Here is a 22,368-nt window from a genome sequence, read left to right as displayed (position 1 = left end):
TGGGAAGAGGCCAGGGGAGGATGGACTTTCCTACTGGCTCTCAGCTGCCTTGGCCCCAGGAGGGTTGACAATCACCTTGACACTGACCCTCAGATGCCAGCTTCAAGATTGCTCTTAGCAGCAGTAAATAAAAGGGGGGCCTAGAGCTCAGCTCTGCCCATCCTATGGGCCCCCTCCCCCAGTGAGTCCTTCCCCTTCTTTTCTCTAGACCTCAAGCTTCTGCGTTCTTGGGCATGTGTGCCCCCTTACCTAGTGCTGTAGCCCCCTGAGAAGCATTGACAGTATTCTGGGGGCGGTCAGACTCCTAGAGTAGACAGAGGGGAGCAGAGTTGCGGTCTCAGGCTAAAACTTACAGCATAGACCACATAGGAACGAAACAACTCCAGCTCTAGTGATTGTCATCAACCAGGGAGACCACCACCAGTCCCCCAAACCAGGAGGAAGACAGAAAATTTATGAAAATATTTTATTCCAAAACACTGTTTACACAAATGTGTGGTCTATGTACAAAGTACAAAAGAATCCATCTTTCTGTCCCCACTTCCCTTCAGAGAGGTTTAAACCTGGGACTCCCAATCTCTGCTGTCAGCTGCCCTGGCTGCGTGTCATGTAACCTTGGAGGAGCACTTGAGACTGGAGTTAGGCCTTCTCTGGACATGAGGCCTGTTCCAGATTCCACCTCCTAGCAGAGTGGAGCGGTTCTAACCCTTCACTCTAGACTCTATGGGCCTGCAGCAACTGGGAGGTGGCAGCTTGTCCCTTGCTGCAGTTCCCCTCTCCCCAGGGGATGGCATCAGCCTTGCAAATCTCAGGCCTTCTGTTCACCCACCATGTCCTGAATCAATTTTTTCCTCCTTTCTCATCAGCAAGGTTGCAAACAGAGGCAAGAAAGAAGCCCAGCGCAGGATGGAAAAGGGGATATTGCAGGGAACCCCACAGCCTGGACTCAAGTACAAGAGGCCAAGACACTACGTGCTCAGAGCAGCTCCAATAGCTCTGGTTCAAATGAACCCACTTCACTATGTTAGGAAATGGCTCCGGCCTAGACATGCTCTCAGAGGGCTCACCAAAAACCTGGAGTCCACATTCACTACATTATGAAATATCAAGAATGAACCTCCGCCTCCCTCTGGAGGGAAAGCATCAGTTAGACCACCATATGTGCATGGGGACAGATGCACATCTGTGTACATATATGGGCACAGGCATCAGGAGGGCGAAGCTTCTAGCTCAGGAGTAAAACTGCAGCTTAGAACATTTACCTGTCTCCTTTCCTTTTCTGGAATAATTTCACTTTAACAGCTACCAGCAGATAAAGGACATGAGAGGAAGAGGTTTGCCTGCAACGAGTACCTACAATGACAGAAGCTCCATCTCTTGCATGAGACAGACAGACCCATTGGGCTCCTGGAGGTCTTGATCTGAACCAAAAGGCCACCACTGCTTCAGCCACTCAAGGGCGAGGTGGGCACACCTCGTACCCAAACGCATGCACACAAAGGCATCAGTACACACAGCAGTGCTGCGACCACAACTGGAACGGAGTCTCCACATTGAATACTGTTTCCAAAGAGAAGCGTGGCATTCAAATATTCATGACAGGGAGCTTCTGGCAGAGGTGAAGAGACCAGCAGGCGGGGAGAGGCGGGGGTCCATACTGTCCATGGGCCTGCGTAAGAGTTCTTCCACGTGCCGGGCGACATCCATGGTCTCATCCAAGTCAAATTCTCCATCCTGATCGAGGACGGGATCCGGGCTGGCGAACAGAAGGATGTCAGGGGAACTGGCATGTCTCTTAGCCCCAAGTCCTCCAGGACAGTCCCCAGCCTGCTTCCCACTCATCCTAGTGTCTCATGAGGACAGACACAGTTCTGGAGGGACCCCTTCCTCCAGGCTGGATAGCAGTCACTCACTGGTTCTTTGGGACACATCCCACTTCCACTTGCGGTTTTTTTTTTTTTTTTTTTTTTGGTACCCAGGGGTGCTTGACCACTGAGCCACATCCCAGGCCTTTTTTTATATTTTATTTAGAGACGGGGTCTCACTGAGTTGCTCAGGGCCTTGATAAGTTGCTGAGGCTGGCTTTGAACTCACGATCCTCGGGCTTCAGCCTCCAGAGCCACTGGGATTATAGGCCTGCACCACCGTGCCCAGCTCACTTGAATCTCTTGCTACCTCATAGCATGATCTAGGGAGTCGTTTCCCTCTCCTTGTGCTCATCTGTAAGCGGAGCGGTTGGGTTGATGAACTGCACCCACCTGCAATGCCATTCAATGACCTCATACACATCTTTCACTGAGGACTCACAAAAAGCTTTTAACCAGTCCTCACAGCCTCTTAAGGCAGGTGTTCACTCCATTTTATGGTGTAAGCAACCTGACTGCCATGCCTGTGGTAGTCTCACTGTTGCTTGCCCCTCCCAGGCCACCACAGTGCAGAAAGGATCCATTTTCTACCCTGCTCCCCTCTGATGCACAGCTACCCTGAATCAAGCCCTTCCAACAGCCTCACCAGTGTAAGAAAACTACCCACCCAGGCCTAGCCTGGTGGTTGCAGACCTAGAGGAGCTCCGGATTCCTTGGTCCCACCAGCCCTCTAGGCCTCCAGCCTGAGGCCAGGGCCCAGTTCCTCCCCATAGACCCCAGAAGAACACAACTTACTTCTGTGGGTACATATTGTAGTGAGCCTGGGGACACACAGACGGGGAGGGGGCCTGGTCCATGTACGTGGCGCTGGCCCCAGCGTCTGTATTTGCGTTCACAAATCTGCAGAGGGAAGCAGAACATGGCCTCCATTGCCTGGGGCCTGGCTGGCAGCTGACCTGGGGAGGGGCTCTGGGGAAATCTTTAGGTCCTTTCTGAGGTGTACAAGGACAAAGTGTCCCACCGGGCCCAAGGTCCCCAGCTATGGGAATGGAACCCTGGATGTCAGTCACAGCACAATCAGGTCCAGTCCCTTCCCATGCCAGGGTTGAGCCAGGTTTCCCGGGGGATCAGGGATGTTGGCCCAGGGTTAGGGGTGGCTGTGTCAGGGTGGGGAAGGGAGAGGCAGCCGGAGGCCTGCAGCTGGGCCCTGGACACTTACTCTGGGACCACTTGCTTGATCTGTGGCTTCACATACCCGTCCACCGCCTTGCCCCCTTGACGAAAAGAAAAGCAAGGTCTCTGGGAGATGCACGTGAATAGAAGCCCAGCCATGCCCTCCGCCTCCTGCCCGCACCACCCTGAGGCCTTCTCAGGGTGAGATTTCCCAAGGACTCACAAAAAAAAACACCTGCTGAGGGTCACCACCCCCTGGCTTTAGTCCCATCTCTGATTCCTTTTCTGGTTTTACTCTCCCTCCTCCTGCTCCCACCCCTGACAAGAGACAGAAACAAGAAGCCACAGCCTGGGGAGGCTGAAGAGGAGAAACCTGTCCATTTTGCTTCCTACACTCAACTTGGGGGCAGGTTGTGGGGTGGGGCGTGGTGAGAAAGTCAGAGGTCCGTGAGGATGGGAATCATCCCGCTTTCTCCCCCAACCCTGCAAAGTGAGAATTCAGCTTCTTTAGCTTGCCCGAGAAAAAAACAAAAAACTAGTACAAGTTTCACTTCCTCTCCTACAGTTGTGAGCCCTGAGGTCCTCTTCATTGTCCCATGGACCAAAATCTACAGGGGAAACGGCATCGGGTTTCTCCTGGGGAACCCTCACTGCCCAACCCTATGACTCTGTTCAGGGGCTTGGGAAAGGCCCAGGGGGTCAGGCATCAGGACCCACCTACAACGGGAGTGTAGTACTTGGAGAAGACCTCAGCCTTGGGGCGGTCAGGGAACACGTAGATGAGATAGTTCAGGTCCCCCAGTCGGTCAGCCAGGGATCGGATAGAGAAATCCCGCGTGGTGAATGGTTTCAGGTTCCACAGGTTGCGGTCGGCTGTGAAAGGAACAACCTCATTCCCGCAAGCTACTCCCACAGGAGAAGGTCATGGTTGTGAATTTCCTGCCTCAGCTTTCCAAGTCACTGAGATTTCAGGTATGAACCGCTGCATCTGGCTTTTGGGTTTTTTTCTTTAACTTTTTTTTTTTTTCCAGTGGTCAATGGACTTTATTTATTTATATGTGGTGCTGAGAATCGAACCCAGTTAGGTTCGAACACAGGTTAGGCAAGTGCTCTACCACTGAGCCCCAGCCCCAGCCCTGGCTTATGGGGTTTTAAGGAGGGCTCACAGAGAAACCTGGGTTTTTTTCCTCGCTCACACTACGATCCCAGCCTGCATGCCTTTTCACACGGGAAAGCGCACACTGGAACATTCTACTTAGCAAACCGGGCAAGTAGACACCAGCAAGGCCAACCATGGCAGAGCAGGGACAGCATGAAACATCTGGGGACCCACTCAGCAGTTCTGGAGTCTGTGGGGCCAGCAATTTTAGGTTCTCCAAGATGAAAAATGCTAGGAAGTGGTTACATTTCCAAGCAACACTCCTCCCACGCCGAGCTTAGTTCCTGCTTTTCCCAGTGGGTGCCTTCTGAGGACACAGGCCTGAAGGAGGATGGGGAGCAAGGACATGGGAGACAGAGCCCCTGGGTAGGAGTGAGGGTGACATGGGCACTCACGAGAGTCAAACTTCCAGGCAATGGTGATGCCCCCGATTTCCGAGTCGCTGAAGCGCAATAAGAAGGTGCCATCGGGCTTGTTGATGAGCAGGTCATGCGCCTGTTGCTTATTCACAAAACCTAGGATGGCCCTGGGTGCATGGAGCACGTGATGTTACTGCTGGGCCGACAGCTGGTGTCCCCAGGCTGTCCCCCTGCCTCCCGGCTCTGTGATCCTGTTCCTCACCCGTCGTTCCAGTGAGGCTTGTGGTGCTTCTTCAGCACTTCCATCACCCCGTCAAACCACTGCCAGAAGGTGTAGTTCCAGCCTGGCAAGTTCTCCTGAGAGCCCCAGGAAACCCAGAGTCAAGGCTGGGGTCCAAGTCACCCAGAGTGAACTTGCCCCATGCTTCTAGACACAAGGGTCCCTGGTGCAGGGTGAACTGTTGTTTGAGACAGGGTCTCGCTTAATTTACTGAGGTTGGCCTCTAACTTTCGATCCTCCTGCCTCAGCCTCCCCAATTGTTGGGATTACAGGCACATGCCATTTCGCCTGGCTTGGGGGTGGGAGCTGTAAAGCACTCTCCAGGCTGGATGACCTTCCAAGGACATTTCTGCTTCACCCTCTCATGTGACAGATGGGAAACTGAAGCACAGGGGGTCAAAGGGGCCTGCAAATTAGTTAACAGATCTAGTACTTGAACCCCAGCCCCAGGTTCCTTCCACCATCCTGCTCCAGCTTGCACAGCTGAGTGCAATTCCTTGTGGCCCCTGTCTATATTTCCTGGGGTCTAAGCCCCCATCTCTCCTGATTGTAGGAAGAAGTGCTTGGGGGTGGAAGGTGAAGGGTGGGACCCTAGCCCCAGGCATCAGCCTGTCCCTGATGTGGAGGAGAAGTGACAGGACCCCAGTAGTCTCAGGCAGGCAGTTGGAAGCCCAGGTTCCTCACCCTGTTGAACTGGGACCAGGACACCGACATGCTGTTGTAGTCCTCGAGGTGGGCGCTGCTGCTGTTGAACAGTTTCTGCGCCAGGAACACGAGGTTCTCCTTGGTCAGGCCGCGGTTGCTCTGCACTTCGGCCTTGAATTTCATGTTGAGAGCTTCACACAGCTGTGGCCACAGCACTTTGTCAGGCACAGCAAATGGCACCCTGCCCTGAGAGGGAGATGGAGAAAATGGGAAGAAAAGGCAGATGGAGAGAGCTGGAAATTTTTACACATATACATGACACACAGAGACTAAGAGAGGATGGAAGACAATCCAGAAAGGAGACAGAAACACAAGGGGGAAGAGAGGAAGGAGCTGGGCATGTGGGGCGGGGTGGGGGGATGATGACATACATGCCTATAATCCCAGCAGCTCAGGAGGCTGAGGCAGGAGGACCTTGAGTTCAAAGCCAGCCTCAGCAACTTCGAGGTGCTAAGCAACTAACTCAGTGAGACTCTGTCTCTAATAAAATACCAAATAGGGCTGGGGATGGGGATCAGTGGTCGAGTGTCCCTGAGTTCAACCCCTGGTTATCCCCCACACACACACACACACAAAAAAAAAAAAAAGGAAGGAAGGAAGGAAGAAAACAGGGAGAGGGGGCTTGCAGGATTGGAGACCCAGACCCAGGGATCAGGCATCCCAGCCATAAGGCCAACAAAGTTCAGAGACCAGGGACCAAAGAGCAGGCTCATGGACTTCAGAGAGTCCAGTCCAGAAACCTGGAACTTTGACAGCCCCAGGACAGGCCTGAGAACAGGGCACTTGTTCATCCAGCTTCACTTTGGTTCTGGGGTCAGGACCCCCTTTAGCAGGGGCCCATGGAGTGAAGGCTGACCCTATGGAGAGCTCTGGGGCCCAGGGGGACAATGTGGAAATCCTGTAGGGACTCACCGGCTCAGCAAAGGCATTGTCCCACAGCACAGTGGCGGTGGCATTATGGTCCTGGCTGCCATGAACGATGACAACCACAGGGAGGGACAGGGTCTATGGAAGTCAAAGGAATGAAAGGTGAAAGGGACTGAGCACCATTTTGCTCTCTGCCCAGACAAAACTCCCAGCCCTCATTCCTTACCCACAATTCCAAGCACAGGCCCTTCCCAACAAATGCTAAGCACAAGCTGACCCAAAACACAAATTTTTTTTTTTTCTTTTCCTCAGTCCTTGACTAAGTTGCCTGGGCCAGCAGCACCAGGTGATAATACAACAAACAGGTGCCTGCAGAGTGGGATTTCTGACCGCGGGGTGGGATGATTGCGCTGAGACTGAGAGGAGTCAGAGATTTCTGATTTTTCCCGAATCAACCAGACAGGTCCCTTACCTCTCTGGGTGACCTATGGGGACGGGTGTGGGGGGCCTCACCTTCACCTGGAACACAAGCTCATTGCTGCCAACACTGAACTGAGACTCAAACAGGACCGTGAACTTCTCCTCTGTTACAGACTCTGCACCCCGTCGGTCGGCGCGCTTGATTCTCTTCAGCGACTGCAGGGCAGGAGGCCAGAAGAGGACAGGGAGACTTTGGCTGGTTACGAGGATTCAGCCTTGGGCAGACCTTCCCTCTGAGGCCAGGCCCAGTGCTCACCATGTTTCTGAAGTGGGCGCTGAGGGTGCCCGTGGCTTGGTGGTACTCCATGACACAGCAGTTGTTCAAGATCTCGCCACTGCACTCGCTACAAAGGAGAGGGGTACCCCAGGTTCACACAGGCCCCCCGTGAGGACCAACATCCTGTCCACAGCTTGGACTGGCGTTTGACAGCGTTTGGCTCTTGCCAGGAGCCCCTCTCCCCACCCCCTAAGAGTATTCCTTGGTGTCACACTGGGATATTGTCTTCTCCATCAGTCTGCCAGACCAAGGCAAGGTCTCTAAGGGGGAGGCTGGGTCTCTAGCATCAGGTTAGAAGTTTCTTGGGTCAGGGGCAGATGTGCACTCCTGTAATCCCAGCAGCTCAGGAGGCTGAGGCAGGAGGATCACAAGTTCAAAGCCAGCCTCAGCAACCTAGCAAGGCCCTAAGCAACTCAGCAAAACCCTGTCTCAAAATAAAAAACTAAAAAGGGTCGAGGATGTGCCTTACTGGGTTCAATCCCTAGAATCAAATTAGAAAAAAAAAAAAAGTTTCTTGAGTACTGACATTGAGATTGAGGTGGGGCTTTCAGGACCTCTGGCAGCTTCTAGTGCAGTTACTATAAAAACCCTGATGACGGCCTACAAGGATCTCCATGATCAACCCCTGCCCTGTTCCCTGGTCTGAGTTCCCCTCCCTTCACTCAGGACAGGCAAATCACACTGGCCTTGACTGCGGAACAAGGCAGGCTTGGTGCCTACCTCAGGACTTTTGCACTTGCTCTTGTCACTACCCCAAACACTCTTGAGTGCTCATTCAAGTCTTGGCTCAACTGTCTCCACAGAAGACCTTCCTTGACTTGTCTAGTGCTGCTCAACACCCTGCCCTGCTCCCACATCTGAAAGCTATGATATCACTATTTTAATTTTCTCTCACACTTTTTGGTAATACCTTATTTTTAAAAAGTGTGCTATTCTCTGATTCTGCAGCTAACCTGAGAGCTCCTTTACCACACATTCCCTAGATCACAGACTGGGCATTCAGGAAACAGTTTAACTGGGTGATACAGGACGGGACCAGGTCTCCTATGCAACTCATTCTTTCATTCACCACATAAGTTGTGGGTAGCCTTCCCTGTCCCCTGAGCCCCAACCTTGACCACATGTATTTTCTTTATACTTTTCCTTTGGGACATAGTACAATTTCTGTGTCTGGAAAAGTCTTTCTTCTCTAGCTTGGGCACTAGCCACTTGTGTCCCACTGCTAACCTGAGACCACCATCTGCAACAAGACCCCCTTCCAGGATGCCCTGTATGTGTCCCTGGTCACATACACTAGTAATCACTTCTCTGTGTCAGCAGCTTGCTCTGTTAATCAATGGCTGAGGGACCTCATAAGATCGGTCTAGAAACAGCTGTGTCCCTACTGCTCTGCACAGTGAACAGGTCATGTGGCAGCGCAATACTTGATGACCTACTAAGTTCCAGCAACCAGCAAGGCGGAGAAAGTTCTCTGAGTGGGGCCTCCCTGAGTCTACTGTACTTGGGAGCAGAGTGAACCAAGGAGAGGGGACCTGTGGGACACAGGCACAGAGGAAGCAAACCTGTTGCCCCAGTCCATGGGACCTCCAAAACCCAGCATGGGGAATGCAGGCAGGAGGGACAGGCACACTCACTTGCGGGTGTTCTCGTTCTTGAGCAGGGACTTGGCCTGCTGCTCACTGATGATGGTCGCCTTCACCTGGGGGGGGTTCATGTGCACATTCAGCTTCCCGCCCACCAGCAGGCGCACGGTGGCCGCAAACTTGGTCTGCGTCTTCAGGACCTGAGGGGGCTGCTTCTCAATGATGAATGTGCTGCAGGGGACATGAGTGACCAGACACACGATGAGATGCAGGCGTGGGAGTGGGGGAAGAGTCTCTCTCTGAGGAAAGGGACCTCCCACAGGTCTAACAGGCGAAGGACAACACAAGGCTTCTGTACCCAGAAATAAGGGAGGGCAAGCAGAGGCACCTCCCTCAGTGTCCACACCAGAAACTGGGCCAGGGCCGCCCCAAGCAGCCAGAGCAACTGGAGATGCAGTGGGAGAGGATGCGAGGCACAGCCTGTGGTCTGGATGGCACCTGCGGCCTCCCACATGCCAACCCCAAGGGAACTGCTCTGCCCTGGGCATGGTGGAGAGGCAGCAGTCACCTGGTGACCAGGGCAGAGATGATATCTGTGATGGTGGCATTGACTTCTGCCAGCATCTCCTCCACTGGGCCAGGGATGGGCAGCTGTTGGCAGAGGTGCTCGGCTCTGCGGATCTGCTGCCGGTTCTGCCAGATGATCTCGGCCAACTTCTCACACCTGCGAGGAGTCCCAGGGCCCACATGGGAATGATGGCTTCTTCCCCACCCTGGGCCAGAGCCTGGGGGCTCCCAGCCTAGGGAGACCCCCCCCCAACATAGCTGTACCTGCACAGCAAGGACCTACCCAGGACGGCACAGCAATTCCCCACCCCATGGTCCATGGGTACACAGGGCACTCCTGCCTTCCAGAAGTAGAGGATGCACGGGAGGCCACCCTGATTTGGGTCCAACCAGCCCAAGAGTCACTGCATACCAAAGCCCTGTCCCTTTCCCCAACATGTGACTGACTGCATCCCTGGGGAAATGGAACAGGGAACAAAGTCCATATCTAAACCAGGACACTGGTGAGATGAGGGCTGTCACAAGTCAGAAGAAGCCTGCTGCTCAGGCCAAGGCAGGAGGCAGAAGAGGCAGCTGGCAGCACACCCTGGAGCCCTGCCACCCTGCTGCCTCCCCACAGCCCTCACCAGGACTGCAGCACGTCCAGGCTGCCCTCGGGGGGCCCTCCGTTCCCGGCCAGCTGCTGCCGCCGCTTCCACTGGATCAGCTCATCATCCAGGATGATGGTCTGTTGCTTCCGCAGCAGCTGCAGGGTCTTCTGGTGCTTCTCGGCCAGCTCCTGTGGGAAGGGGGACAGCAGCCCTTCTGGGCTCCCAGGGAACAGCCCTGCAGGGCCTCCCCTACAATCCCGGGGAGCCAGGCAGGCCCAGCAGGCCCTTCCCTCTCTGACCCCTGCCCTCACAGGACCCCAGAGAAGAGGGTCTGGCCCCCTGCTCTCCCTGGCTCTGTCCCTCCATCCAGTCACCAGAGAAGCAGGATCCTACTCACCACGCGGTACTGCTGCAGTGTCTGTGCCTCCCGCTGCAGCCAGGCCTCCAGGGACACCTGCTTCTGCTGGAGGGCTGTCTCCCGGCTCAGGCGCTCCTGGGGGTTCAGCTGGGCCAGCTGGGCAAACTGAGCTGGAGGAGGGGACACGACACCCACCACCATCACTCCTGGCAACCCCAGGAAGCCCACAGCATTCCCACTCACCTGCTCTGGAGCAAGACCTCCAGGGTCAGACATCCACTGATGGCAAGTGGGGCTTCCTACCTACAGTCGCCGGTGCCCAAAGATGAAGACGCTCCCTCAGAAGGCAGCCTCTGGGCTCTGGTCACTGGCCTCCTGACCCAGCCTCCCTTTTGGGAAGTGGGTGCTCAGGACCCTGCTCGCCCCCAAACCCCTCTGGGTGAACTCTGCAAATCACTTTCTTTCCTGTGTCTCCGCTCCCCACACGTAAAATGGGAGAATCCTGGCAAATGCTCAGTGCCATGGACTTTAAAGGGATGACGATGCAGAAAATGCTCAAGGAGCAGCCAGGCAGGCCTGAATTCTATGTAGATTGGTCCTTATTGGTGACTGGCGGGTAGGACAAGAATGAAAGAGTGACAGAGACAAGCAGCTGCTGGGTCCCACCCTCACGTGCAGGGGACCTCATCTGGGAGGCCCTGCTCCCTTATTTTGTCTCATCCCTGAACTTGGCAGTCCCTCCCCAGTGGTGAGTCTCACTAGGGGTTGCAAAGCATCTGACATGTCTGTCCAGGGCAGGTCAATGCAAAGGGACGGGGAGAGAAGGGGGTGAGAGGAGGGAGGAAATCAACAGAAGATGGGGACAATATCCAGGGCCTCTAGGACACAATTCAGCAAGATTCCCTTAGAAAGGGAGGGTGGAGGGAGGCATCACCAGCTGCTGGGAATCCCACTGATGGCAAGAATAGGGAGGGAGGGAGGCTTCCCTCCCTTTTTCAAAACATCTATGAACAAATCCTTAAGACATGGGTAAAGCAATGGCTGGGGCTGGGGCTCAGTGGTAGACCGCTTGCCTAGTATGCATGAGGCCCTGGGTTTGATCCTGAACAACACATTAAAATAAAATTTATAAAAACCTAAATAAACAAAATATACTAAAAAAAAGAAGAAGAAAAAGAAAAGAAAAAAGAAAGAAAAAGAGTAAAGCAAGAACTACCTGAGGATTAATAACCCCAAAACATGCCCACAGTTAAAGCTACCTGCCCACCTCCTCAGCTTGCAAACCTATCCCCCTCCGCAACAAAACAGTCTCCCCAGTGCTGGGATTATTACTCCCTTCCTATAACCCTCTTTATTTATTTATTTTGGTGCTGGGTATTGAACCCAGGGTTGCCTAACCAGTCACATTCCAGGTCCTTTTTATTTTTTGAGACAGAGTCTCACTAAATTGCTGAGGCCTTGCTAACTTGTTGAGACTGGCTTTAAACTTGCAATCCTGCCTCAGCCTCCAGAGCCTCTGGGATTACAGGTGTGCGCCACCGCGCACAGCTCCAATAACACTTTTGAACAGTACAGCATCCTTACTCAGACTGAATCAAGAAGATGTGTGTTGGCATGTCTTAGTCAAGTTCCTGGCTGGCTTGAGGGCCACATCACATTGACCTAGTCCCTGCCCCAGAGCTGGGACAGACAATAGCAATGCTGGACATCCAGGAAAAACAGAGAACCAGAACTTGGAAATATGGTTCCAATCTCATTGGAAGGTACTGAGTGGGAAGAGTATTACCCTTGCTTGGAACATAGCAGAGGGGCCCGATGGCTCCCCCAGGATCCTGCTGGCCCACAGGAGGGGAAGGGTGGTGGTGATCCCAATACCTGTACCCAGCCTCCCCATGCAAGTGACCCATTTTAGTCTCTCCTGGCCATATGCAGGTGTTTCTGGGAAGGAGGCCAAATGGATCTGAGGTAACTGCTCTCTCCTGGGGACTTGGGCCTTCACTTGCACAACAGATCAATAGTCTGTGTTTGCAATGGTGAGGCAGATAAAACAGACAGAACTGACACCATATACACGGTGGGTGCAAACCTAAACCAGAATCTAAACCTAAACCTACACATGGGCAATTGAAACCCACATCCAGGTTCATAAATCTTGTAATCAAAGAACTTAGGTAGAAACCATAGCCTGAAATCTCCTGTTTCCACTTTATGAAGGAGCTGGGGTTTTTTTTCTGGGTCAGTTTGGGGTGGATTCAGATGGAGAAAGACATGCTAGAAGCATCCTGCCAACATTCATTCAACATTTATGATGTTTCAGTCACTGTGCTGGGTCAGGGTACAGAAAGCACTAATAGGGCAGCGGAAGAGATGGTAAACAATTAAAATTGAGTTCTGGAAAAAATTAAAGGAGTAAAAAAAAAAGCCAAAATGAGGAACAGAGGAATAGATACTTAACAGGACATAACAGAAAATAAATATTAAAATGTCAGTCCTCATTGAAAGGAGATCAGTAAAGAAAAGGGACCAGGGGAGGGAGGAGGAAAGGGGAAGAGAAAAATACTGGGAAATTATATTGGCCAAATTATATTGTTGTACTGTGTGCATGTTCAAATATCTCACAACAAATCCCACTATTATGTAAAACTAAATGCACCAATAAAAAATATGGAAAAAAGTAAAAATAAGATGTCAGACCTTCATACAAATACACTAATTATTACATTAAATGTTAATGGACAAAACATCTTAATTAAAAGCAGAGATTGTCAGAATAAGCAAAACTCAACAATATGCCCTTTGTATTACAAAATCTTTAAAAAGCCTGAATAAGGCTGGGGCTGGTGGCACAGGGGTAGAGTGCATGCCTAGCATGCATGAGGCACTGGGTTTGATCCCCCAGCATGAAATAATAATAAACAAATAAATAAAAGTATTGTGTCCATCTACAACTAAAAAAATGTTAAAAAGGCCTGGATAAAAATATGCTAATGGAAATACAGAAAAAGAAGGCTGAAATAGTTATATTAATATCTTATGAAGTGAGCTTCAAAACAAAGAATATCAGAAGAAAATAAGAGAGACGTTTCATAATGATTATGTAATTGCTCAGAAAATCATAATAATTATAAATGTATCTATATCAGAATACATAAACCTACAAAATGAATTGAAAAGTAGACAATTCCACAGTTGTAATAGGAGATTTGATTGCTCTCTTTTAGCAACCAATAAAACAATTAGGCAAAACCCCAAAATAACAAAGACCATGATCAGTGATTCTCTAAGTGTAGTCAAGAGAACTTCTGATGGTTCCTGAGACCCTTATAGGATATCCACAAAATCAAATTTTTTTTCATAAGTTCATAAGATCTTATTTTACTTTTTCACTCTAATATTTTTATAAGTATACTGTGAAATTTTCTAGAGGTTACAAGATACTACAACAAATTGAAAGCAAGACCCAGCTGAAGAGATTTGCAAACACAGTTATCCATCATTTAAGAATGAGGACACATTCTGAGAATGTGTCATTAGACGATATTTTCATTCTAAGAACATCAAGAGGTATCATTTTTGTTCATTGTAAAAGCGTACTTGCACAAACCTAGACAGTATAGCCTACCACATATGTAGGGTATGAGGTAGATAACAGCATACATATGGCTAATTGCTGATAGAAATATTTTTATACAGCACATGACTATATGCAAAGCAATTCAACTTTTCTCACTAAATTTGTTTCAGAAAACATAGATGTTGTACATATTTGGTAGTCTGTTTTTATAAAATTTTATCTTTTATGCTAATGTTATTATTATTATTATTATTATATTTTATTTTTTGGTGGTACTAAGGATTGAATTTGGGGCCTAAAATTTGCTAGGCAAGCAGTGTGCCACTGAGCTACATTCTAGCCCTTTTTAAAAAACTTTATTTTGAGACAGGGTCTCACTAAATTGCCTCGGTTGGCCTCAAACTTGCAATCTGCCTCAGTGTCTAGAGTATCCTGGATCACAGGCAAAGTCCCTACTCACTGTACCATGCATATTGTTGCTATTTTTAAAGGAAGCAACTACAGAATACACATCTTCTTCACATACATAGGATGCATTCATTAAAATCAAGTATATGATAGGCCATAAAAAAAGTCTCAATAAATTTATAAGAACTGAGACCATATAGAGCATGTTCTCTGATCACAGTGGAATCAATAACAAGACAACATGGAAATCAGTCACAACATGATACCAATATGACACCCGAAATAGTTGGAAATTAAATAGTATACTTCTAAATATCACACAAGGTAAAAGAATTAATCACAAGAAAAATTAGAAAAGTTTCAAAGTGAATGATAGCAATACACAGTATATCTAAAGTTATGAGGTACAGCTAAAGCAGTAATGAGAGGAAAAATCATATCTTTAAATCTTTCTCTATATGTGTGATGTATATACACATAATCTATATACATTTATGCATGTTTATGTGTGTGTGTGTGGTGTGTATGTGTGTGTGTGTGTGTGTGTGTGTATGGAAGAAAGATTTAAAATCAATGACCTGTTTTTACCTCAAAAGCCAGAAGGAGAAAGATGAAGGGAAATGTTAGTACAACTCTTCTTGTTCTCTCTAGAATGGAGTGGTACATCTCTAAGGTCAGTCTGGAGTGAGTGACAAATGTGCCATGTCTTAAAATGCCTCAAATTGTTCATTCCTTCTAAGTCAATTTTTCTTTCCCTGAACTGTTATCATGACAGCCACTGGCAAACTATAGCCCTAGGATAGAGAGAATTTTTCAATGCTACCCTACCTCAGGTCCACAACCTGTGAGCCACTCCTGAAGTACCTCCCCCTAGCCTGCCTCAACCAAGAAATTCCCCTCCCATGTCCTCTCTCTGGTTAAGGCACACTTTGCCCATATCTCTCCATTTGTTTAGATAGTCTCTGAATACCTACAATTAGCTTAGTAAGACAGGGATTCTATAACATAGCTGTAATTGAGACCAAGTTCTACAAATTATAGGCACCCTAGGCTAAGCCATCTGTTCTCTTTGAAACTCTCTGTACCATCTGAAAAATAGGAACAACTCAGCTATCTCCTACTCTACAAGCTTGTCATAAACGCTGAATTGAATCACACATGCAAAAGGCCTAGCCTAGAATCTAGTCTTTGGCAGGGAGCCATGACTTTGGGCAAGGTCCTGGAGAGATGGACACTGACCCTGCCCCTACCCTGCTCACAGAATGTTCCTCACTCCCACACCAGGGACATGCACGGTTCCCTTGCCCCGCACCCTCTTCCTCACCTTGGAGCCTCAGGCTCTCCTGGTACTGGATGATGAAGTATTCCTGGGTCTGCTGCAGCTTCTTCAGCTCATTCTCTGTGTCCTGTGTGACCAGTCGCAGCTCTTCAAAGGTCTGGTTGATCTGAAGGTGCTTCTGGGACATGGCGTCAACCAGGATCCCGGCAGGAGAGCTGCACTAGAGATGAATTGAGAGGAAGTCACAAGTGACGAGGAGTAGAGTGCTGGGCAGAGAAGAGGGGAGAAAACCTCGGGCCTTGGGGAACGCTAATGCTATGACCCCAAACTCCAAACCTGGGGTGAGAAGGGTCGCCTGAGTCAGAAAGACAGTCATTTGCCAGAATTGGGGTAGAAAGGAGAAAGAAAGAAGAGAAACAAGTGGGGTAGATAATGGCATCTTCATAGAAGAAATTTCTATTTCAGAACAAGCCTCTGCCAGAGTATCCCAAAGAGGGTTCACTGAATTTCCTTTGGAGAAACGTCAACTCTACAGGCCAGATGTCAACTGGGTCTTCTACTGACGGGGACAACTCCGTATTCCAGGTTTATTCACTGAGCTAATCTAGAAGTGCTGACGCTTCAGAGCATGGCATGGCTTGTGAACACACACCATCCACACTGCACCCGAGACCTTCTTATGACTCAAGGAAGAGCGAGGAGACCAAACTTCAAACAGGTGGTATCCTGGGGACACCAAAATGAAGTTATCAGTGATATACCAAGAAGGCCTCCTTGGACCTCAGCGATCCTTTAACACCTAACTGAATTCACAGACTTTCCAATGAAATGTTCTCAGAAAAAAATCCAAACTCTTGTATAGTTTCAGCCAGCTTAGAGGACAGCCTTTACCTTCCTCTACCCAGATCCCCTGCTGCCTGACTACACCAGCAACCTGGACTTTCTATCTCTGTTCCTTGAATACAAAAGCACGTACCTGCCTCAGGGCCTTTGCCTTTGCTGTTCCATCAGTCTAGAACATTCTGACACCAAATCCTTCTGAGGCAAGTCCTTTAACTCATTCCTTTTCAGAGGGGCCTTCCCTGTGGGGCCAATTTACAGCAACACTACTTTCTTTCTTTCTTTGGTCCTGGAGATTGAACTCAGGGGAACTTAACCACTGAGCTACATCCCGGCCCTTTTTTGAATTTTATTTAGAGACAGGGTCTCACTGAGTTGCTTGTGTCTCTCTAAGCTGCTGAGGCTGGCTTTGAACTCAAGATCCTCCTGTCTCAGCCTCCTGCATCACGGGGATTGCAGACATGTGCCATTAAGCCTGGTAGCAGCACGATTCTTATCCGAAAGTGCCTTTTACTTGTATTTTCACTTTTTGCTAGTCTGTTTTCTTGCATAAGGATGTGAGTTTCCCCAAGTACTATGACCTCTCTGTCCCTGAGGCTTTGAACACCAGTTTGATGGAAGGGAGAAGGACTGTGCCCCTGATGTGACCACACCAGTACTTCAGACACGCGTTTCTCAATCAGGGCTGCATCCTTTCTATGTCCACAGGTAGCTCTGTGATTATAAGTTCAGGACACAAGTGTTGTATTGCAAGACCCTCTGTAACCTGGCCTCTGCTCCCTCTCCAACTTTACCCATTTACTCCCCAGCTGGCTCCCTTCTCCTCAGCTACACTGGCTACTTGCAAGACTTCAAATGTGACTCCATGGCTGAAGCCTTCCTGCCCTCCCATATGCTGTTACTCCGAGCCATAAAACTCATCCTTCCTCCCTTCCTCCTTCTTGCCCCACCCCTTCCTCAAGACACTGCCCTGCCAGCTGCCTCAATCTGAAATGGCACTTTTCCCATATATGTCCCCTTAGCACTTGACTCACCTCTGGAGAATCTGTCTTTGCTGGGACTCCTTGTGGGCAGGGACAAAGCCTTTATCTGTTTCTCCTGTCCCAGCCCAGCATCAGACACATAGTAGGACCTCAATAAACATCTACTGAGTGAACTGTAAAATCCCTGCAATAGGTGTCCATAACTTAAATAAAAAATAAATAAATAATACCACTGTGATTCATGCACTGCCCTAAGGTCTTTCATTACGTCACTTTACAAAATTAATTTTGCTTTACTGCAGATAATACAGGATTTTCCATTGTCCATGCAGATGTTTGCTGCCGTTAGATTTTAGAAGTTGAGGGGCTGGGGATATAGCTCAGTTGGAAGAGGGCTTGCCTCACATGCATAAGGCCCTGGGTTCAATCCCCAGCACCACCAAAAAAAAAAAAAAAAAAAGATTTCAGAAAGTGGAGATAGGTCTCCCTCCTGCTCCCTGGGTCTTGCTTTTCTTAGCCTGCCTGTCTTCCATCTTCTAAACCTTGCCTTTGGTGTTCCTCACAGACACCAGCAGGGTACCATTTCTTATTTTGGTCCCAGTCCTATTTATTGAATATCAAATCTTTTCCCCTGGTGATTTGTAATGCCATCTCTGACAAAGAGGTAGTTTGCAGGTGTGTGTGTGCGTGCATGCGTGTGTGTTTAGGTTTCCTCTTTTGTTTCATTGGTCTGTTTGTCCAACCTTGGCACACACGGTATTTCATTTAGTTGTCATAATAACCCTATAAGGTAGGTACACCTATTTTACAATGGAAGGGATCTGGGGATGTGCTCAATGGTGGAGTGCTTGCACAGCATACATGATGGCGTGGGTTCAATACCTAGCACTATGAAGAAAAGAGAGAGAAAAGAAGAAAAAGAGATTCAGAGAGGTTAAGTAACTTGCTCAAGACACAAGATTGGTAAATGGTTGAGCTGGGGACTGAACCCGGGGTCACTCCACACCACATGCAGCACTGCCTCTCACATTTGCCCAAGTCTCCTATTTCTTTGGTGTTTTCCACATGCCGGAGTTTTGCAAAAACACAGTGTGTCAGGGGAGGACGGCATGAGGTGGCAGGACTCGCCAGCTCCTCTTCCCACACCCCCAGGGCACTCACATTGTTGGCTTCTCGGACCAGCCTCTGTTCATTGTACAGAATGTGCCGGATACAGCGGACCAGCTCCATGGGGCAGCGGTCATATGTGTTCTGAAAGAAGGCAATGGCAGCCACCAGTGGTCACCCTCTGCTCCAATCATGCAGATCCCCGCCACCTCTGCCCCTTCTTCTCCTTCAACCCCTGCCTCAGCTTTTCCCAGGAAGCCTCAGGAGCCATCATTAGATACCTCTATCTCTCTTTTATTCCTCATGAATCTTTTTCTTTGGTTTGCAGTGACAGAAAACCCAGTTTACAAAGCACTTTCAATCTAACATTTCCTTTGACTTTCACAGCATGGAAACTCTATGACATAAAGAAATTATTATCCCCTTTTATAAACAAGAAAACTGATATTCAGAGAGGCTAAATACTTGTCCAGAGTCAAATAAATGAGAGAGTAGATGACTCAAGGCCCAGAGCATCCGCTGCCAATGTCAAGGTACTTTCTACCATACGCCTGCCCCTGGGTTCCTATTTTGTTTCCCCTCAGGTTTCTCCTGTTTCCTTCCCCTTCTGGGATGGACTTTCATTTCCCTGGTACTCTGGATTTAAGAGGGGTTCTCTAAGAAAAACAAAGGGAGTTCCAATAAATGCTTGACCATGATTACCACCCACACCCCTTTCCTGCTTTACAAAACATCCTTCTCTTCCTCCATACTCCCCCCAGAGGCTACATCTTTCTTCCAACCCTTAATTCAAAGCCCTTTTATCTAGTTCTTGCCTCCCAGGCGACTCTGTTCTTCAGCAACTGTCCGGCCTATAACAAAAAGAGCCCCAAGAGGGATGCCTCCTTCCCTATTTCTAGAATCTGCCAGCCTTCCTTTCTCTAGCAAAGGTATCCTGACTCAGTCTCCTTCATCCCTTCTGTTTGATCTGTCCACAATGCGGGTTCACTCATTGCACACACACTCCTACCTCTTTCTTTGTAGTAAGTTAAGGGAACCCAACAGGTCTGACTTAGAAAGAGGGGGTGGGGGAAATTGAAGAAAAGTTGCCACTAAGCTCCTGGTCACATGGTGAGTCAGTGGCCAGGCCAGCAAAACCCCCAGAGGTTCTGATGCTAAAATAAGAAGGCAGACGTGCCTCCCTGCCGGTGACCTGGTGTTCACACCCACCTGGAGCTGCGTGGCATAGTGCCCCAGCTTGATCTTCAGCAAAAACCCATCTTCCCCCACCTGGTGCTCCGCCTTCTTCTGCAGCTCTTGCACCAGGCCCTCCAGGAGCTGGGCGGCTTGGGCTCGGTCCTGGGGATTGTCCAGGTCAATGGCATCCCTGGGGGCAGAGGGGGGGGGCTTACTGTGGCACCTCCTTGGGCAAGGAGGACTAAAAGTGTGACATGGAAATTCCATGCTCTTAACTAAAGGGTGCTCCAGGGCCCACAGAACTTGTTCCTAGCAGCTTAGAATTTAGAAACATTCTCTGTCTCCTCAGAGGCTCCAATTTCCCTGTTCCCCTTTCCCAGGGACACCGCCCCTTCCGCAGAGAACAGACAGGACCAGCAGAGTCACAAGAAACTATAAAGAGGAGATCTAGAGACCAAGGAGACCTGGATGGTAGAGACATCCTACCATGGCTGGCTTTCAATCCACTGTGCCAAGTAGTGCCGGACCTCGATGGGGAAGTGCTGTCCATACAGCACCTGCATCTGGCGCAGTGCATCTCCCTGCAGCTGCTGGGCCTGAATCCAGCCCGCCATGGCCCTTCACCTAGGGCAAACAGAGGGCTTAAGAGGTGCCTCCTACAGCAGGGACCCGACCAGCCCTCTCATGCCCACCGGAGAACGACAGTCTCCCCCAGACACACTTTTCCTGTGAGGGAAGAAAAGACAGTAAGGAGGGGAAGACCGCCCTTCCCCTCCAACAAGGAACCCGCTGAGGTTTGGGGTGGGGTATGGAGAGGCAGGTGCCCTTCTCCTCTTCCTCTCCCCTCACCCTACTGGGGCTTCCCCAGAGTGGGGGGGACAGCTTAGAAACTGAAAGAGAAACTTGACAGCAGAGGCCCATAGGCCCTTAGGAGAGGGCTGCAAAAATCCCCCTCCCTGCCTTGGACCCTGACTCTTAATTTCTAAAGGGGAGATGCTCCAGTTCAAAATTAGGGCAACGCAGTAATTGCCACTCGACAGCCCGGTCCCTTCAGGCACGCGGCTGAGGCTGTCAAAGAGAACGGGTTGGGGAGATGGACACTGGTCTCTGGCATGCCCCTCGGTTGTGCTCCAGTGACACCCTCTCTCCGGGTCCGGCCCGACAGCGCTCTCCTCCACTGCGTGCCAGGACAGTGCCCACGGGGGACCGCTTCCCTTCATCTTGGCGACTGGTCCCTCGTCCCTCTTCCGCTCTACACTCTGCACGAAACTCCCTCTTCAAGCCGGCAAGCCGGAGCGATCTCTGCTAGGTTCCCAGCCGTCGGGCTCCAGGGTGGCTGGTGCCTGGGTGCCGGCCGGGCCAACAGTCGCGTGGCCCTCCCAGCACGCCGCCCGGGCCGCGCCGCTGGCCACCTACCTGGTGAGGCTGAGCCCTCCGGCGGCGAGCTCGGCTCTGCGCGCGCGGCTCCTGCTCGGGGTCCGGACTCCCGGGGGAGGCGGCAGCGGTGGCGGTGGCGGCGGCGGCGGCTGTTACTACAGGAAGGAGCAGAGAGCAGCGATTTCCTCCTCAAAGGTCAGCTGCCTCTGATAGACCATACACAGCGCGCGAGCGCTCGCCAGCACCCCTCCCAGCCCCTGTCGCTCCCTCTCTGCCTCCGCCCTCGGTCGCCGGCTCCGGGCGAGTGCGCAGCGGCGGCGGCCGGAGAGGCGGCCGGAGAGGCGGGGCGGCGCCGCGCGTGGGGGCTGCCCCGACGGCTGGGTCCCCCGGGAATCCCAGCCAGCCCTCGCCTGCGGCTCGACGGGAGCGTCCCGGCCCTGGTGGGCAAGAAGCGCTGGACAGCTTGGGAGGGAAATCCCGGGCTCTGAAAATCCCAAACCAGAGCTTCAGTTTTCTCATTCGCAGAAGCGGTGGAGGGAAGGGTGGACTAGCTGGGGATGACCCCCAGCTCCGGCAAGTGTCATCCTTTGAGTTTCTAGATTGAAAAGGGTGTGTGTGTGTGTGTGTGTGTGTGTGTGTGTGTGTGTGTTGTGTGTTTTCATGTAGGTTTGAGGCCACAGCTTTTGTGACCTCAAAGGTAAAACTTAAGAGAGGGAAAGGACTGGGGATTCCGGAGAAACCAACCTCACTACCACCGCCTCCTCTCCTTCCTCCTTCCATTACTCCCACCGTCTGAACTCTCTGGTGAAGAAGCACCAGACAAGAACCTTTGCAATCATATGATTCAGTCCTCTGCCCCCCACCTCCTGAACTTTGTAGGTAAGAAATGTAAGTCCAGGGAGGAAAAGGGGGTTGCCCAGGAACACATAGTGCGTACAGGGCCTAATCCAATCTGACATAACCCAATCTGCCCCTCCATTCTCCCCAGCCCAGTCACATCTGAGGCTGGCCCTAGCTTTGAAAAGACCCAGGGAGGTGGTCTTGAATCCTGACAACCTTGTGTCTGCCTACATGCCTTGCCACAGCAGTGAATCTCTTCCCTAGACCCTTGCCTAGGTCACAGTCCCCTTCCCCAAGGGTCTCCCCCCCCCCACAAGGCCTGAGGAGTTGGGTAAGGCTATCCTGGAAGCTTTCCATCCCCTTTGCCCAGCTTCCCTCTCTTCTGGGCCTCCTCTCTGCCTGGCATTTGGTTTTGGCAGTACCAAAGGAGGGGCCAGCCTGGCTGCCCACTCATGGCCCAACTGAGCCAAGGCCCAGTGTCCTGGGGGAATAATTCTCATTTGCCTCCTCCCTCCCTAATT

General features: G+C 50.7%; 1 protein-coding gene across 1 annotated transcript; it reads right to left on the bottom strand.

Annotated features, from left to right (window-relative positions):
- Nucleotides 1-1,501: 1,501 nt before the first annotated feature.
- On the bottom strand, nucleotides 1,502-21,218 carry LOC113181309 (signal transducer and activator of transcription 5A). Its single transcript, XM_026386790.2, has 19 exons — nucleotides 21,047-21,218; nucleotides 20,117-20,254; nucleotides 19,664-19,820; nucleotides 18,509-18,598; nucleotides 15,570-15,744; nucleotides 10,303-10,433; nucleotides 9,942-10,093; nucleotides 9,317-9,472; nucleotides 8,800-8,979; nucleotides 7,145-7,232; nucleotides 6,922-7,044; nucleotides 6,454-6,546; nucleotides 5,521-5,727; nucleotides 4,819-4,913; nucleotides 4,593-4,723; nucleotides 3,756-3,911; nucleotides 3,085-3,139; nucleotides 2,661-2,765; nucleotides 1,502-1,756 (listed from the first exon to the last, which is right to left on the bottom strand). Exons 2-19 carry the CDS (start codon nucleotides 20,242-20,244, stop codon nucleotides 1,594-1,596), a joined length of 2,385 nt encoding a protein of 794 aa, XP_026242575.1. The 5' UTR covers nucleotides 20,245-20,254; nucleotides 21,047-21,218; the 3' UTR covers nucleotides 1,502-1,593.
- Nucleotides 21,219-22,368: the final 1,150 nt, after the last annotated feature.

The sequence above is a fragment of the Urocitellus parryii genome, chromosome 7 (genome assembly GCF_045843805.1).
Source record: "Urocitellus parryii isolate mUroPar1 chromosome 7, mUroPar1.hap1, whole genome shotgun sequence".
Classification (NCBI taxonomy): domain Eukaryota; kingdom Metazoa; phylum Chordata; class Mammalia; order Rodentia; family Sciuridae; genus Urocitellus; species Urocitellus parryii.
This window is presented reverse-complemented; position numbering and strand designations above follow the sequence as displayed.

Excerpts from the sequence above, each read along its gene's own strand:
- LOC113181309 (XM_026386790.2), bottom strand. The coding sequence starts at position 20,244 with ATGGCGGGCTGGATTCAGGCCCAGCAGCTGCAGGGAGATGCACTGCGC. Across the intron at positions 9,473-9,941 it reads CTGGACGTGCTGCAGTCCTG|GTGTGAGAAGTTGGCCGAGA; the intron begins GTGAGGGCTGTG and ends GACTCCTCGCAG. Across the intron at positions 7,045-7,144 it reads GCGCCCACTTCAGAAACATG|TCGCTGAAGAGAATCAAGCG; the intron begins GTGAGCACTGGG and ends CCTGCCCTGCAG.